The 19,154-nt window shown below is 41.8% G+C and overlaps 1 protein-coding gene across 1 annotated transcript in view; it reads right to left on the reverse strand.

The window, feature by feature from the left end:
* The window catches only part of SLC4A5 (solute carrier family 4 member 5), a 103,980-nt gene that overhangs the window by 78,418 nt on the left and 6,408 nt on the right, over positions 1–19,154 (reverse strand). The window contains exon 2 of the mRNA XM_053587805.1: positions 7,999–8,190. Coding sequence (XP_053443780.1) covers positions 7,999–8,190 — 192 coding nt within the window. The remainder of the gene's footprint in view (positions 1–7,998; positions 8,191–19,154) is intronic.

Below are 19,154 nucleotides of genomic sequence, written 5' to 3' on the forward strand. Positions count from 1 at the left end.
AGAAATAATAATAATAATGATAATAATAATTGCATTATTATTTAGCTGGCCCAGGCCAGATTCAAACCTGCCAGCCTTGGCGTATGTGGCTGGCGCTGTAACCACTGTGCTACAGGCACCGAGCCTGGGGTCTTTGTTTTTTTGCTTGTGCTTTGTTTAGTCCTTGTGACGGGAGAGGGAATGCTGTATGTGTTGATAATTCCAGGAGATCTGGGTTTTAAGGTATCAAAGGGCAAGAAGAGACAGAAGAGTAAATGCAGGCTTCCTTGGGGTAACTGAAGTTTAATTTGCCTTTCTCCCCTACCACAGGTGGCAGGGATATAAAAGGTCTAGAATAACCTTCATCCATCCCCCTTTTCCTTCCTCCTTTCCTCCTTTCTCTCTTCTCTCTTCACCACTCCCTCCAAGATCCAAACTGTTAAGTAGACAAAGATGAGGAAACTCCCCCATTTTAAAGCTTCAAATTCAAAAAGAAAGCCAATTGTCTTTGCTTCTGTGAGTGAAACACAGCCTGTTTCAGGAGCTCCTTAGTGGAGGAGATACTTCAGAGAAAAATTCATCTTCTATCCCAATCCTTGCCCTTTCCTCACCAGAAATGGGGAAAAACAGACACCGTGAAACATATCTGTAGTCCCAAGTCTTGGAACCAGGCAGGCTCCAATATTTGGATAGAAAACAGCCTTTTTGGCTTGGCGCCTGTGGCTCAAGCGGCTAAGGCGCCAGCCACATACACCTGAGCAGGCGGGTTTGAATAAAGCCCGGGCCCGCCAAACAACAATGACGTGATGACTGCAACCAAAAAATTAGCCGGGCATTGTGGTGGGTGCCTGTAATCCCAGCTACCTGGGAGACAGAGGCAGGAGAATCTCTTGAGCCTAGGAGTTGGCAGTTGCGGTAAGCTATGATGCCATGGCACACTACCCAGGGTGACAGCCTGAGGCTCTATCTCAAAAAACAAACAAACAAACAACAACAACAACAACAACAAAAACAGCCTTTCTGTCTTTCACTTCTCATCTTGGGGTGGTTTTGATCTTTTAGTGACCCCAGAGTTGCTCAATGCCTGGCAAGCAGAAGGCAGCCTGAATCTTTTTTCATGTGCCTCCCATCAGAAGGATCTCTTCAGCTCCTCAGTACCAATGAGGGCAGCCAAACCAAACATATGTCCACTTATAGAGAAAAAAGATTTGGGCTCTGTGCTTTTCAATTGGGGTGACGTATATAAAGTGAATCAACTATATTGTAAGTATCTACCAGGAACCATGAGAAGTATTTAATATCTATTTATATCTCCTTTAGCAACTCACAGCCATTTGGTGTGACCAACCATCTGTTTTGCCTGGGGCAGACCTGGTTTTACTGGGAAAGTCCTGCTTCACTTGTCCTGGGAAATCCTCAATCCTAGACTGAGACTGTTGGCTACCCTCCAACAATCTTTCACTCTACAGCTGAGTATACTGAGACTCCAGTGTCTACCTCCGTCCTCCCAGGTTGGGCTTGACCGATCTTGTTTCTCTTGGGTCTTAGCTTCGGTTCTTATTAGTAGCCTGGAAAAGCAAAGGTACAACCACATTTCTGAAGTTGCTTCTAATCCTCTTTCTCCTAATGGCCTCTCAAAAGGTTCTCACAGCCAAAAAATGCATTTTTTCCCAGGGTATGAAGCATGAGTCTTATTGATTATCACCACAGTGATTAGATAGATGATTCTATTAATCATCTGTGTTCTGCTTTAGTCAAAATCTTTTGGCTGCTAAGTATTGACTTCCTCAATTATATTCACATTGGAGAAAGGGTGGTAAGGATAGATAGAACCAATGAACCAACTGCTACGGACATGTTAGTCCCTACCTATCCCTTTCACCATAAGGCAGTCTGGTCACTTGGAAGGGTATAACTCTCAGACTGTGTCCAAGATGGTGACTTATCAATGACATCTTTCAAAGGAAAGCAGCATAGTAGAAGGGCGTGCATGGGCTTTGGGATCAACAGACCTGCTTCTATTTCCCAGCTTCACTGATATCATCTGCACCATGCTTCATCAATCTGAAGTTGGGGATAATAATATCTCCCTTTTGGTATTAGTGTGAAGATTAATTGAGGGGGTATATAGATACAGATTTATTCTATTCTTTATTTTTTTTTTTTTTGAGATAGAGTCTTACTTTGTTACCATGGGGAGAGTGCCGTAGAGTGCTAGCTCACAGCAACCTCAAACTCAAGCGATACTCTTGCCTCAGCCTTCCCAGTAGCCGGGACTACAGGCACACAACACTACACTAAGGTATGTTTTAGAGACCAAGTCTTGCTCTTGCTCAGGCTGGTCTTGAACTCCTGAACTCAAGCAATCCATCCTCCTTGGCCTCCCAGAGTGCTAGGATTACAGGTGTGAGCCACCCACTGGACTAGTCGATGCTATTCTATTGAAATGGAGTCTCACTTTGCTGCCCTGGGCTAGAGTGCTGTGACATGATAGCTCACAGCATCCTCAAACTTCTGGGTTCAAGTGATTTTTGTGCCCCAGCCTCCAGAGTAGCTGGAATTCTACAGGCATGTGCTATTATGCCCCATTAATTTTTCTATTTTTAGTAGAGATAGGGTCTCACTTTTGCTCAGGCTGGTCTCAAACTCCTGAGCTTAAGCAATCCATCAGCTTTGGCCTCCCAGAGTGCTAGTATTATAGGTATGAGTCACTGTGCCCCGCTACATGCTGATTTTAAACTACATTACAAAGCTATAGTAATCAAAACAGTATGGTATTGGCATAAAAACAGACAAATAGAGCAATGGAAAGGAAGTAACAGAAAGCCCAGAAGTGCGTGTGCGTGTGCACACACACACGGTCAACTAATATTTGACAAGGGCACCAATAATACACGATGGGGAGCAAAGATTGTCTCTTCAGTAAAGGTCTTGGGAAGACTGGATATGCATATGCAAAAGAATAAAATTGATGGCTGGGTATGGTGGATTGCTTGAGCTCAGAAGCTTACAGGGATTACCCGCCTGTAATCCTAGCACTCTGGGAACCTGAGGCAGGTGAATTGCTTGAGCTCAAGACCAGCTTGAACAAAAGAAAGACCCCTATCTCTACTAAAAATAGAAAAACTAAAGCAAGAGGATCGCTTAAGCCCAAGAGTTGGAGGTTGCTGTCAACTATGATGCCACAGCACTCTACCCAGGGTAACAGTTTGAGACTCTGTCTCAAAAAAAAAAGAATAAAATTGGCCCTATCTTATAGCACTCACAAAATTAACTTAAAATGAATTAAGAACTTGAATGTAATACCTGAAGCCATAAAACTCCTAAAAGAAAACAGAAAAAGGGCTCTTTGACATTGATCTTGGCAATGAATTTTTGGGTATGTCACCAAAATCGTAGGGAATAAAAGCAAAGATAAACTAGTGGGACACAATGTTAAAGAGCTTCTGCCTGGAAAAGGAAACAATCATTGAAATGAAAAGGCAACCCACAGAATGAGAGCAAATATTTGTGAACCCTACATCTGCTAGGGGGTTAATATCTAAAATATATAAGGAATTCATACAACTCAATAGCTAAACCCAAAATGATTTGATTTTTAAATGGGCACAGGAAACCTAGTGCATGGTGCATGCCTATAGTCCCAGCTACCTGGGAGGCTCCAGCGGGAGGATTGCTTTAGCCCAAGGGTTTGAGATTACATGGTATTTCTGGCTTATGTCTCTGAGCATAATGCTGTAGGGCAACACAGAAAGACACCATCTCTTAAAAAAAAAAAAATGGGCAAAGGAGCTGAATAGACATTTTTCTAAAAACATACAAATGGCCAACAGTTACATGAAAAAGTGCTCACATCACTAATCATCAGGGATGCAAATCAAAACCACAGTGAAATAGCTCCTCACACGTGTTAGGATGTCTTGTATCAAAAGGCAAGAGCTAACAGATGTTGGCTAAGATATTGGGGAAAGGAAATTCTTTACACTGTGGGTGGGAATGTAAATTGACACAGTCATTATGGAGGTTCCTCGAAACATTAAAAATAGAACTGCCATGTAATTTAGCATCCCACTTCTGGGAAATAATATCCAAGGGAAATAAAATCAATATATCAAAAAGATATCATCACTCCCACATTCATTGCAGCATTATTCATAATAGCCAAGCTATGGAAGCATCCTAAGTGTTTGCTGACAGATGAAGGGATAAAGAAAGTGTGATGTACATCTAAAAATATACAATGGAATACTGTTCAGCCATAAAAAGGAAGGAAACTTAGCCATTTGTGACAACATGGAAGAATCTGGAGGGCATTATGCTAATATTGTGAAATAATTATTATTTCACAATAATTATGAAATAAGCCAGAAATACCACATAATCTCTCTTGTATGTAGAATCTTTAAAAGTTGAACTCATATGAACAGTAGAATAGAGTTTACCAAACGTTGAGGGGGGTGGGAGATGGGGAGAAGTTAGTCCACGGGGAAAACATTCTGGCAGCCTAATGTACAGCACAGTGACTAGAGTTAAAAACACCGTACTGTACACTCAGAATTCGCTGAGAGGGAGCTTATGTGTTCTTATCACACATGCACAAAAAGGCAACTATGTGAGGTGATGGATGAGCTAATTAATTTGATTGTGATAATAATTTCACAGTGTATATTAAATCATCATGTTGTATACTTTAAATACATATAATTTTATTTGTCAATTATGCCTTAATAAAATAAAAAAGAGAAGATATATACATTTCTGGGTTCTTTAATACTCCAGCTGCCTTTTCTAGATAATTTTTACTTACTTTTCAGACTCACCTCAGGCACACCTGCTCTAGGAAGCCTGTGATTCTCCTTTCCCCACTACCCACCACCCTAACCTATGTACTCCTGTTTCTCATCCCATAATTCCCTGGGCAGACTGACATCAACACACCTGTTCATGGGCCTGTCTTCCCCAGGTGTGAGAGGTTTCCTACAAGGTGCTCTAAAACCATCCCCAGGGCAACTCTGAAGCAAGGGACTGTCTTCCACGCATAGAGTACAGAGCCAGCATGAGAAGGACCAGGAGGCCTGGGCTGGCCTTCCTGTCCTTGGCCCGTTGTGGGATTGAGGACCCCAGTTGCCCGGGCCTCAAGGGGAATGGGAGCAGGGACTTGTTCTGCAGGTTTGAATGTGGTTCAGGAAAGCATCAAATTTCTTTAGGACGGTGGATCTTTAACCAGGATCATTGTGGAACTTAGAAAAGTACAAGAGGCTCAAGCCCCGCACTACATCTCACATATCAGGCAGATGGCTTATGTATTTTTAAACTATTCTAGTATATATTAAATACACCCTGCCTCATGGGTCTCTCTGAAAGGAAAAACAGTAAGCTACCTGGCCTTTGTTTCAAAGTGTCATTTTCAGAGTGCTCTCACAGTTCCATTTAACAGGTGCAAATCCCTGTCTCATGCATGTGTTCATGGGTCCTTGCCATCATTCTGTAAGACCTGAACTGAGGGGGTCTCTTCTCAACCCTTCATCTGCACAGTCTTCCTGATGCTCAGGCCCAGCCACATCTAGCCACCTGGCCTGGCCCACACCCCATGTTCTTCAGGGTCCCCCTCTCCTCTGAAGTGGGATTCCCACTTGGGCTATGTGGCCAGGCCAGCTGGATCCCTAAATTGTGTGGATGGATTCACGGAATGGAAGGGACATGACACTCAGGGAGAAAAAACACATGGGGTCAGGTGCTCTACAACAAAGGAAAGTGAGAGATTAAGGCAATTATCCAGAAGATACAGTTAAAATGATTTGGGTGCTGTTTTATTTTCCCTTCCCCAGGACATTGGCACTGACCCTGTGATGTGGCAGAAAGGGTTTATATCTGCATCACATGTGCCTGTTTTTTGTTTTTGTTTTTTTGAGATAGAGTCTTACTTTGACACCCTGGGTAGGGTGCTGTGGTGTCACAGCTCACAGTAACCTCAAACTCTTGAACTTAAGCAATTCTCTTGCTTCAGCCTCCCAAGTAGCTGGGACTACAGGCTCCCACCACAACGCCTGGCTATTTTTTGGTTGCAGTTCGGTCGGGGCTGGGTGTGAACCCACCACCCTCGGTATATGGGGCTGGCTCCCTACTCACTGAGCAACAGGCGCCACCCAGAAGATATTTTGTGGAATAAAACTCTAGTTAGTTATATTGTTTCTCAATGTGGATAAGTGGTTTTCTGGGGTCCTACAGATGTACAAATGCACATATTGGATCCACAAGCCTTTATTTTCCCTTTAAAAGGTGTCCATACTTTATTGCAGTGTGAGAGAGATGGCCTGACATTTCTTGTCCTCCCAGACTCTCCCATTCTGTTTCACCTGTTCCATGGCCACACCAGGGACATGCTTGGTATAGGAAGATCAGGCTATGAAGGAAATGTACCAAATATACAAATATACCCAATGATTCTACATTCTTTCTTTCTTGGTTTGCATTTAAAACCAGTGTCCCCTTTACTGAACAAGAAATCCTCAAAGCAACACAAACTCTACCATCTATAACCCCTTCTGTGATGACATCCACTTCCTCCAAACTATTTAAGCAGAGAACACTAACCCTAAACTGCTTTCCTCTTCTTTGTCTCAGGGGGGACCAGTAGACATGACTGTCATTGGGCAACTTTATTCCTGAATGTGGAGGAGGGGTGGGGTGATAGGAAAATGCTCCCAGAGATCATGTCAGTGTGTGGGCGGTACCCGGAACTAACATGGGTACCCAGGAGGTCTTCCCACCAGGCCTGCTTCCCCCTTGGTCTCTGAAGCATGGGTGTATGCATTTGTGAGTGTGTGTGTGTGTGTGACTGTGTGTTGCATTTTAATCAGAGCCCTCCTGTACACTGGTCTCCTCCAAAGGATTCCCCATTACCCCATCTCCTACATGGACACGTGTGCTCTGGAAAAGCCTGTACAGGCCTTGGTTGACTTAGTGCCAATGAGGGGCATTGTACAGAGTTCTGCAGGCTTGGAGGTGGCTCTGATGGCCTTTGGGTGAGGCATATCAGTCTCCTACTGGGACACTAAGACAGTCACTGCTGTTGACACCCCTTTGAAGGCATAGATGGTAAGATAAACTAATTTTGTCATGCATAAGACAGTGGAAATATACAATAGAAACCACTTAAGTACCATTATTAGGTAGGCTTGGAAAGCCCAGGGGTGACAGGACAATTCTGCGCCGTTCTTTTAAGCTTGTGTGGGAAGACGGGGTGGAGGTAAGATAATAAGGACTTCAGTTTCCTGAGCATGATGCCTCATGCCAAACAGTCTGTTTGCTATTGTTCTTAGCAATGACTGGGTGGCCCTTAGGAATTTGGAAAAGAGGGAAACAAGTCTGAGAATGAAACCATGAAATTAACACAAAATGGATCAGAATGTAGATCTCAGAATCCTCAGAAAGAGACAGAGGGCTCCAATCTGACTGAAACATCTTGCATTAGTGTGGTATATTTGCTACAGTTAATAAGCCAATATTGATTACATTTTCTTTTTCTGAGACAGAGTCTCACTCTGTTTCCCTGAGTAGAGTGCCATGGTGTCATAGCTGACAACTTCATACTCCTGGACTCAGGCAATCCTCTGGCTTCAACCTCGCAAGTAGCTGGAAGTATAGGTACCCACCACAATGCCTGGCTAGTTTCTCTATTTTTAGTAGAGATGGGATCTCACTGTTGTTCAGCCTGGTATTGAACGCCTAAGCTCAAAAATCCACCTGCCTTGGCTTCCCAGAGTGTTAGGATTATAGGCGTGAGCCACCAGACGCGGCCTGATAATATTTTATTAGCTATTGTCTATAGTTTACACTAAGGCGCACTCTTCCTGTGTCAACGAGCAGGTGAGCAATGGAAGCAAAGCAGAGGGACCTGGGGGCAAAGCCAAGCCACCTGTAGTGTTACCCACACTCTCCAGGGAATCTCCACTGCCAGACCTCAGCTGGCCCCCCCAGTAGGACGGGTCCCCAGAAGGTGCCCCACAAGGAACTCACGAGTCCGGCTGATGAGATCCATGCTGCTGTCCCGGCTGCTGGCCTGGCTCCCTGGCCCAGTCAGCTCCTGCTGTGGCTTGTCCAGCCGCAGGCCCCAGCGGACATTTTGCAGGCCTGAAAGATGTCCCTTCTGGTCACTTTTTCTTTGGGGGTAACTGGGGACTGGAAGCCCAATGTGGATGGAAGGGCAGTCTGTGGGCACAGTACAAAAGAGGGCAGAGGCTGAGTTATTGAAAGTTGGCGTTTTCCCCATAATATCCACCAGTTGCTGAGATGGGGCCCTGCAGCACAATGAAAGAGATAGAGGGCTGTGATGGAGCCACAGCCCAGGCTTAGGCGCGGCAGAATTCCATTTCTGAAACAGCCCAACAGATGCTGGAAGGGATACTCTTGTACCCAATTAGAATTCTATTAGAATGAGCAGAATTCTCATCTCCTCAGTCTTCCTCCTTCAGAGTAGTGATTACTAGATATGGCTCATGACACGTGGTCCAGGAGACAGTCCCTCAGTGGGTCACAGGTATATTAATAGTTCAAAATGCCAAGTCCCTTCTGATGTTGTTGTTATGGGAAAGTTGCATGTATTTCCACTGAGTGCCATTTTTACTAACAACCAAGACTACTTACCAAAAGACTATTTTCAGAAAAAGGAGCTATTAAGAGTTTCTCAAAGCTGTCTTTATTATTTTCAAGAACTAGAGTTATAAAGATCCCTAATTCATAATTCCACAAAAAATCCTGGGTAACATATACAACTCACTTGATCTGTACCCTCAGCTCTCAGGAAGGACATTATTACACATTTAACACCAGTGTTGTTTGAAGTAGGTCAATGATTTTAAAATAATTGACGTATTTCTTAGTACAGTTTTAGATTTACAAAATAATCAAGCAGTCCATAGAGTTCAACATACCTACCCCCATCTCCACTCGCAGTTTTCCATTATTAACCTCTTGCATTAGTGTGGTACATTTGTTACAAGTGATGAAGCAAAAATATCAATCCATTGTTACTAACTATAGTCTACAGTTTACATTAAAGTTCGCTCTTCCCGTCTGTATAACTACTGCTATGGGTTTTGACAAATATATAATAACATGCATCAACCATTACTTCTAAAATGGTTATACCATGCTCATCAGTATTTGATTTTGTTAGTTTTTTAGGGTTTTTTTGTAGCCATTCTAATAGATGTTTTGTGGATTTCTTCATTGCTTTAATTTTCAGTTCCCTAAGGACATGTGATTTTGAACATCTTGTCATTTTTTTCATATGATTATTTGCCATCTGTAGATCTTCTTAAATGAAGTGTCTGTTCAGATTTTTGCCCATTTTTGTTTTTTTCTGAGACAGGGTTTTGCTCAGGCTAGAGTACAGTGGTATCATCATCGTTCACTGCAACCTCCAACTTCTGGGCTGAAGTAATTGTCCTGCCTCAGCCTCCAGAGTAGCAGGGACTATGGGCACGTGCCACCACGCTTGGCTAATTTTTCATAGAGACAGTATCTCACTCTTGCTCAGGCTGGTCTTGAACTCCTGACTTTAGGCAATCTTCCTGCCTCAGCCTCCCATATGCCACCACACTTTTCCCTTTTGCCCATTTTTAAATTGAGTTGCTTGTTTCCTTACTGTTGAATTTTAAGAATTCTTTTTCTTTTTTTTTTGAGACAGAATCTCACTCTGTTGCCCTGGGTTGAATGCCATGGCATCATCTTAGCTCACAGCAACCTCAAACTCTTGGGCTCAAGCGATCCTTTTGCCTCAGCCTCCCAAGTAGCTAGTACTCTGAGAGTCCACCATGATGCCCTGCTAGTTTTTTTTATTTTTCGTAGAGACAAGGTCTCACTCTTGCTCAGGCTGGTCTCAAACTCCTGAGCTCAAACAATCCACTGGCCTTAGCCTCCCAGAGTGCTAGGATTACAGGCATGAGTCACTGCACCCAACTTCGTTTTTTTTTTTTGTTTGTTTGGTTGGTTTTTCTTTGTTTTTGTTTGAGAGTTACTGTTTCTTTCATTTCTTTTTTTTTTTTTTATTGGTAACTCATAGCTGTGTACATTAGTGCAATCAAGGAGTACAATGTGCTGGTTTCATATACAATCTGAAATATTCTCATCAAACTGTTCAACGTAGCCTTCATGGCATTTTCTTAGTTATTGTATGTAGACATTTGTATTCTGCCTTTAGTAAGTTTCGCCGGTACCCATTCTAAGATGCACCATAGGTGTGGCCCAACCTATTATCCTCCCTCCACCCTAACCTCCCCCCTCTCTTCCCCTTCCTTGGCTCTTTCCTCATAGCCTTGTGCTATAGTTGGGTTATAGCCTTCATGTGAAAGCTATAATTTAGCTTCATAGTAGGGCTGAATACATTGGATACTTTTTCTTCCATTCCTGAAATACTTTGCTAAGAAGAATATGTTCCAGCTCCATCCATGTAAACATGAAAGAGGTAAAGTCTCCATCTTTCTTCAAGGCTGCATAATATTCCATGGTATACATGTACCACAATTAGCTAGTCCATTCGTGGTCGATGGGCACTTGGGCTTCTTCCATGACTTAGCAATTATGAATTGGGCTGCAATAAACATTCTGGTACAGATGTCTTTGTTATACTGTGATTTTTGCTCTTCTGGGTATAAACCTAGTAAAGGAATTATAGGATCGAATGGCAGGTCTATTTTAGTTCTCTAAGTATTCTCCAAACATCCTTCCAGAAGGAACATATTAGTGTGCATTCCCACCAGCAATGTAGAAGTGTGCCCTTTTCTCCACATCCACGCCAACATTTCTGGTCTTGGGATTTTGTTATGTGGGCTACTCTTACGGGGTTAGGTGATATCTCAAAGTAGTTTTGATTTGCATTTCTCTGATGATTAAGGATGATGAGCTTTTTTTCATGTGTTTGTAGATTGTGCATCTGTCTTCTTTAGAGAAGTTTCTCTTCAAGTCCCTTGCCCACCCTGAGATGGGATCACATGTTCTTTTCTTGCTAATACATTTGAGTTCTCTGTGGATTCTGGTTATTAGACCATTATCGGAGGTATAACCTGCAAATATTTTCTCCCATTCTGAGGGCTGTCTGCTTGCTTTACTTACTATGTTCTTGGCTTTTTAGTTTGGTCCCAGTAGTGTATTTTTGGTACTGCTTCAATTGCCTGGGGAGTCCTCCTCATAAAATATTCACCCAGGCCGATTCCTTCAAGAGTTTTCCCTGCACTTTCTTCAAGTATTTTTATAGTTTCATGTCTTAAGTTTAAATCTTTTATCCAGTGAGAGTCTATCTTAGTTAATGGTGAAAGGTGTGGGTCCAGTTTCAATCTTCTACAGGTTGCCAACCAGTTCACCCAGCACCATTTGTTAAATAGGAAATCTTTTCCCCACTGAATGTTTTTAATTGGCTTGTCTAAGATCAAGTAATGGTAAGTAGCTGGATTCATCTCTTAGTTCTCTATTCTGTTCCAGACATCTACTTCTCTGTTTTTGTGCCAATACCATGCTGTTTTGATCACTATCGATTTATAGTACAGTCTCAGGTCTGGTAGCGTGATTCCTCCTGCTGTGTTTTTATTGCTGAGTAATATTTTGGCTATTCGAGGTTTTTTCTGATTCTATATAAAACGAAGTATTAGTTTTTCAAGATCTTTAATATATGACAATGGAGCTTTGATAGTAATTGCATTGAAATTATATATTGCTTTGGGTAGTATAGACATTTTAACAATGTTGATTCTTCCCACCCATGAGCATGGTATGTTTTTCCATTTGTTAACATCTTCAGCTATTTCTTTTCTTAAAGTTTCATAATTCTCTTTGTAGAGATCTTTCACGTCCTTTGGGATGAATACTCCCAAATATTCATCTTCTTTGGCACTACTGTGAAAGGAATAGTCCTTGACTGTTTTTTTGGCTTGGTTACTGTTGGTATATATAAAGGCTACAGATTTACGGGTGTTGATTTTGTAGCCTGAGACATTGATGTATTCCTTTATCACCTGTAAAAATTTTGTAGTAGAATCCCTAGTGTTTTCCAGATATACGATCATATCATCTGCGAAGAGTGAAAGTTTGATCTCTTCTGACCCTATATGGATACCTTTGATTGCCTTTTCTTCCCTAATTGCAATGGCTAAAACTTCCATTACAATGTTAAAGAGCAATGGAGACAATGGGCAACCTTGCCTGGTTCCTGATCTCAGTGGAATTGATTTCAATTTAACTCCATTCAATACGATATTGGCTGTGGGTTTGCTGTAGATGGCCTCTATTAGTTTAAGAAATGTCCCTGCTATACCAATTTTCTTAAGTGATCTGATCATGAAGGGATGCTGGATATTATCAAAAGCTTTTTCTGTATCAATTGAAAGAATCATATGGTCCTTGTTTTTTAGTTTGTTTATGTGCTGAATTACATTTATAGATTTACGTATATTGAACCAGCCTTGAGACCCTGGGATAAATCCCACTTGGTCATGGTGTATAATTTTTTTAATGTGTTGTTGGATTCTGTTTGTTAGGATCTTATTGAGTATTTTTTTTTTTTTTATTGTTGGGGATTCATTGAGGGTACAATAAGCCAGGTTACACTGATTGCAATTGTGAGGTAAAGTCCCTCTTGCAATCATGTCTTGCCCCCATAAAGTGTGACACACACCAAGGCCCCACCCACCTCCCTCCTTCCCTCTTTCTGTTCCCCCCCATAACCATAATTGTCATTAATTGTCCTCATATCAAAATTGAGTACATAGGATTCATGCTTCTCCATTCTTGTGATGCTTTACTAAGAATAATGTCTTCCACGTCCATCCAGGTTAATACGAGGATGTAAAGTCTCCATTTTTTTAATGGCTGAATAGTATTCCATGTATACATATACCACAGCTTGTTAATCCATTCCTGGGTTGGTGGGCATTTAGGCTCTTTCCACATTTTGGCGATTGTAAATTGAGCTGCAATAAACAGTCTAGTACAAGTGTCCTTATGATAAAAGGATTTCTTTCCTTCTGGGTAGATGCCCAGTAATGGGATTGCAGGATCAAATGGGAGGTCTAGCTTGAGTGCTTTGAGGTTTCTCCATACTTCCTTCCAGAAAGGTTGTACTAGTTTGCAGTCCCACCAGCAGTGTAAAAGTGTTCCGTTCTCTCCACATCCACGCCAGCATCTGCAGTTTTGAGATTTTGTGATGTGGGCCATTCTCACTGGGGTTAGATGATATCTCAGGGATGTTTTGATTTGCATTTCTCTAATATATAGAGATGATGAACATTTTTTCATGTGTTTGTTAGCCATTCATCTGTCGTCTTTAGAGAAAGTTCTATTCATGTCTCTTGCCCATTGATATAAGGGATTGTTGGCTTTTTTCATGTGGATTAATTTGAGTTCTCTATAGATCTTAGTTATCAAGCTTTTGTCTGATTGAAAATATGCAAATATCCTTTCCCATTGTGTAGGTTGTCTCTTTGCTTTGGTTATTGTCTCCTTAGCTGTACAGAAGCTTTTCAGTTTAATGAAGTCCCATTTGTTTATTTTTGTTGTTGTTGCAATTGCCATGGCAGTCTTCTTCATGAAGTCTTTCCCTAGGCCAATATCTTCCAGTGTTTTTCCTATGCTTTCTTGGAGGATTTTTATTGTTTCATGCCTTAAGTTTAAGTCCTTTATCCATCTTGAATCAATTTTTGTGTGTGGGGAATGGTGTGGGTCCAGTGTCAGTCTTTTACATGTAGACAACCAGTTCTCCCAACACCATTTATTGAATAGGGAGTCTTTCCCCCAAGGTATGTTCTTGTTTGGTTTATCAAAGATTAGGTGGTTGTAAAATGTTAGTTTCATTTCTTGGTTTTCAATTTGATTCCAAGTGTCTATGTCTCTGTTTTTGTGCCAGTACCATGCTGTCTTGAGCACTATGGCTTTGTAGTACAGACTAAAATCTGGTATGCTGATGCCCCCAGCTTTATTTTTATTATTAAGAAGTGCCTTAGCTATACGGGGTTTTTTCCGGTTCCATACAAAATGCAGAATCATTTTTTCCAAATCTTGAAAGTACGATGTTGGTATTTTGATAGGAATGGCATTGAATAGGTAGATTGCTTTGGGAAGTATAGACATTTTAACAATGTTGATTCTTCCCACCCATGAGCATGGTATGTTTTTCCATTTGTTAACATCTTCAGCTATTTCTTTTCTTAAAGTTTCATAATTCTCTTTGTAGAGATCTTTCACGTCCTTTGTTAGGTATACTCCCAAATATTCATCTTCTTTGGTACTACTGTGAAAGGAATAGAGTCCTTGACTGTTTTTTTGGCTTGGTTACTGTTGGTATATTTAAAGGCTACAGATTTATGGGTGTTGATTTTGTAGCCTGAGACATTGATGTATTCCTTGATCACCTGTAAAAATTTTGTAGTAGAATCCCTAGTGTTTTCCCGATATACGATCATATCATCTGCGAAGAGTGAAAGTTTGATCTCTTCTGACCCTATATGGATACATTTGATTGCCTTTTCTTCCCTAATTGCAATGGCTAAAACTTCCATTACAATGTTAAAGAGCAACGGAGACAATGGGCAGCCTTGCCTGGTTCCTGATCTCAGTGGAAATGATTTCAATTTAACTCCATTCAATACGATATTGGCTGTGGGTTTGCTGTGGATGGCCTCTATTAGTTTAAGAAATGTCCCTGCGGGCGGCGCCTGTGGCTCAGTGAGAAGGGCGCCGGCCCCATATGCCAAGGGTGGCGGGTTCAAACCCAGCCCCGGCCAAACTGCAACCAAAAAATAGCCAGGCTTTGTGGCGGGTGCCTGTAGTCCCAGCTGCTCGGGAGGCTGAGGCAAGAGAATCGCGTTAAGCCCAAGAGTTAGATGTTGCTGTGAGCCGTGTGACGCCACGGCACTCTACTCGAGGGCGGTGAGACTCTGTCTCTACAAAAAAAAAAAAATAATAATAATAAAAAAAAAAAGAAAAGAAATGTCCCTGCTTTACCAATTTTCTTAAGTGTTCTTATCATGAAGGGATGCTGGATATTATCAAAAGCTTTTTCTGTATCAATTGAAAGAATCATATGGTCCTTATTTTTTAGTTTGTTTATGTACTGAATTACATTTATAGATTTACGATATTGAACCAGCCTTGAGACCCTGGGATAAATCTCACTTGGTCATGGTGTATAATTTTTTTAATGTGTTGTTGGATTCTGTTTGTTAGGATCTTATTGAGTATTTTAGCATCAGTATTCATTAGTGATATTGGTCTATAATTTTCTTTTCTTGTTGGGTCTTTCCCTGGTTTGGGGATCAAGGTGATGTTTGCTTCGTAGAACGTGTTGGGTAGTATTCCTTCTTTTTCTATATTTTGGAAGAGGTTTAGTAGTATAGGTACTAGTTCTTCTTTAAAGGTTTGGTAGAATTCTGACATAAAGCCATCTGGTCCTGGGCTTTTGTTTTTAGGGAGATTTTGTATAGTTGATGCTATTTCAGAACTTGATATAGACCTGTTCAACATTTCCACTTCATTCTGGCTAAGTCTTGGTAGGTGGCGTACTTCCAGGTATTGGTTGATTTCTTTCAGATTTTCATATTTCTGAGAGTAGAGTTTCTTGTAGTATTAGTAAAGATTTTTTGAATTTCTGAGGGGTCTGTTTTTATTTCATCGTTACCATTTCTGATTGATGAAATTAGAGATTCTTTTTTTCCTGGTTAGGTTGGCCAAAGGTTTATCTATTTTATTGATCTTTTCAAAAAACCAACTTTCGGATTTATTGATCTGTTGTATAATTCTTTTGTTTTCAATTTCATTTAATTCTGCTCTGATTTTGGTTATTTCTTTTCTTTTGCTGGGTTTGGGGTTGGAGTGTTCTTCTTTCTCCAGTTGCTTGAGATGTCCCATTAAGTTATTAACTTCTTCTCTTTCCGTTTTCTTGAGGAAGGCTTGCAGTGGTATAATTTCCCTCTTAGGACTGCCTTTGCAGTATCCCAGAGGGTCTGGTAATTTGTGTCTTGATTGTTGTTTTGTTCCAAAAATTTGGTGATTTCCTTCTTAATCTCATCTATAACCCATCTATCCTTCAGCATAAGGTTGTTTAGCTTCCATGTTTTTGTATGGGTATGCAGGTTCCTGTTGTTATTGAGTTCAACTTTTATTCCATGATGGTCTGAGAAGATGCAAGGAATAATTTATATTTTTTTAAATTTGCTGAGGTTAGATTTGTGGCCTGGGATGTGGTCAGTTTTGGAGTATGGTCCATGGGCTGATGAGAAGAATGTGTATTCAGTTTTGTTGGGATGAAATTCTGTAGATGTCTGTTAAGTCCAGATGTTGAATGGTTAAGTTTAAATCTAAAATTTCTTTGCTTAGCTTCTTTTTGGAGGATCTATCCAGCACTGCTAAAGGGGTGTTAAAATCTCCAACTACTATGGGACTGGAGGAAATCAAGTTGCTCATGTCTGTTGGAGTTTCTCTTATAAAATGAGGTACGTTCTGGTTAAATATTAATAATTGAAATCTCATCATATTGAGTATTACCTTTAACAAATATGAAGTGTCCATCCTTATCCTTCCTATTTTGGTTGGTTTAAAGCTTATTGCATCTGTGAATAGGGATTGCAATGCCTACTTTTTTCTGCTTTCCATTTGCCTGGAGTATAGATGACCATCCCTTCATCTTGAGTCTATATTTGTCTTTTAATGTAAGATGCGATTCTTGTATGCAGCAGATATCTGGCTTGAGTTTTTGTATCCAGTCCGCCAACCTGTGCCTCTTTAGAGGACAATTTAAACCATTCACATTAATTGAGAATATTGATAAGCCTTTCGAGAGTCTGGTGGACATTTTTAATACTTTTGCGACTGTGGAAGTTGAAATTTGATCAAAATTTTCTGGGTGGGTTTACTTTTGTGGTGGAGGATTATGCTGGTCTTTATGGAGGATAGGTCTGAGAATATCCTGGAGAGCTGGTTTAGTTATGGCAAATTTCTTCAACATGTGAATGTCATTGAAGTATTTAATTTCTCCGTCATAAATGAAACTCAGTTTAGCTGGGTACAGGATCCTGGGTTGAAAGTTATTTTGTTTTAGGGGATTAAAAGTCAATGACCATCCTCTTCTAGCTTGAAAGGTTTCAGCAGAGAGAGCTGCAGTTATTCTAATATTCTTGTCCTTGTAGGTGTCCTTCATCTGGCTGCTTTCAGAATTTTCTCCTTCATATTTAACTTTAGTGAAATTGAGTATGATGTGTCTGGGGGAATGTCTTATTTAGGTTGAGTCGTGCTGGAGTTCTGAAACTGTCTGCTATCAATTTCAGAATCTCTTGGCATGTCTGGAAAGTTCTTCATAATCTCATGGAGAAGAGACTCTGTGCCTTGTGAAACCACTTTGTCGCTTTGGGGATCCCTATAAGACGAATATTGCTTTTCTTCGAATTATCCGAGAGCTCTCTGAGAGAGTGATCTGTTTTTACCCTCCATTTCTCTTCCTCTTTGAGAATTTGAGAGCATTCGAAAGCTCTGTCTTCAATGTCAGAAATCCTTTCTTCTGCTTGCGCCATTCTGTTACTGAGGGATTCTACTGTGTTTCTCCGATCTTTGAGGGCTGCCACTTCTTGTCTCAATGTGTCAAAATCTTTGGTCATTTGGTCTTTGAATTCTTTGAATTCTTGAGATATCTTTTGGGTTACTGCTTGGAATTCTCATTTGATCTTATTTGCTATCCACATTCTGAATTCGATTTCTGACATCTCAGCTATTTGTTTGTGCATGGGATCTTGTGCTGTGTCTGCCCCATTGATCCTTGGGGGAGTTGATCTACTCTGATTATTCATATTGCCAGAGTTTCTCTGTTGATTTTGCCTCATGATTGTTTTTCACCGTTGCCTCTGGCCGTCCTCAGAGTTGGGGAGGTGTTGCTCCAAGATTAGACCCCAGTGGGAACACTCTATTGTTTCTGGATCTTTGTAGGGAGTGACCCTGTGTAGTTCCTCTGGGGCTGCCCCAGCCAGGGAGTTCTGGTTGTTAAAGCAGCTCCAGACTGTGACACACCCGGATGCAGCAACAGGGCGGGAGGTGATACACACGGTTCTGGGAGTGCCTGGCGCCCAGTGACTTTGGCACAGAGAGCCCAAGGCTCCAGCAGTCTCTGGCCAAGAGAAGGGCTCTGCACAGAGGCAGGGAAGACTCTGGAGGGCATGCAGCTACCAGAGTCCCTGGCCAGATGAGCAGGCCAGTGTGGAGGCAGAGAGGGTACAGGAGGGAGGACGCAGAGTTGCACTGCTCCCGCAGTTCCTGGTCAGGGCATGCGGAGGCCTGGCAGGTGCAGGTCGTAGGTTGGGGGTTGCGGCGCAGCTCTTACGGAGGTCTGGGTGGTGCCAAGTCCAGGAGTTTAAGGTTGCTATGAGCTGTGACACCACGGCACTCTACCCAGGGCAACAGCCCGAGGCTCCAGTGTGCCAAAGCTGGTCTCACTCTGCCCCTGAGGGTTAAGGCTTTAAGGCAGCTCAGTCCCCGCTGTTAGGGTGCTCAGTCACTAGGTTACTAGCTCCCACCTGATCCTTGCTCTTCGACCCTGAGGGCAGAGCTTGCCAGGGTAGTTCTCTACAATGGCTCCCTGCGGCCCAGCTCAGTGACTCAGTCTGGGGCCCTAGACAACGGCCTAAGTTCTCTGCACTCCTGCTCAAGCTCTCCCCAAGGCAGTTCAACTGAATGCCAAGTCCAAAAACACCAAAACAGTTCACAGGTAAGGCCTTTCCGGTTTGCAGTCTCACTGCTGCTTGTACTTATGGCTGCCAGGGGGATTAGGTCGATCAAACACACACAACCACTTGCCAGTTTTCCACTGTTTTTGTCCTCCTCTTGGTGTCCAGAAGTCCCTTGCTGACTCCTTGTATCCTCAAAGGGATGATTATAGGCAGATCCCACCAGCCAGAGATACCTGGAGTCTCATCTCCCCAGACTCGCCATGCCCAGTTGCAGGGAAGCTGTTACTTGGCCACCATCTTGCTCCATCCGATCCCAACTTTGAATTTAAAAATTCTTTGTATATTTTGGGACAGAAGTCCTTTAACAGATATATCTTTTATAAATATTTTCTCCTAGTCTATGGCTTTTATTTTGACTTTAACTAGTTATTTAGTTATTTATTTTTTAGATACTTGCAATATCATGTTCAGAGT

The sequence above is a fragment of the Nycticebus coucang genome, chromosome 4 (genome assembly GCF_027406575.1).
Source record: "Nycticebus coucang isolate mNycCou1 chromosome 4, mNycCou1.pri, whole genome shotgun sequence".
NCBI lineage: Eukaryota > Metazoa > Chordata > Mammalia > Primates > Lorisidae > Nycticebus > Nycticebus coucang.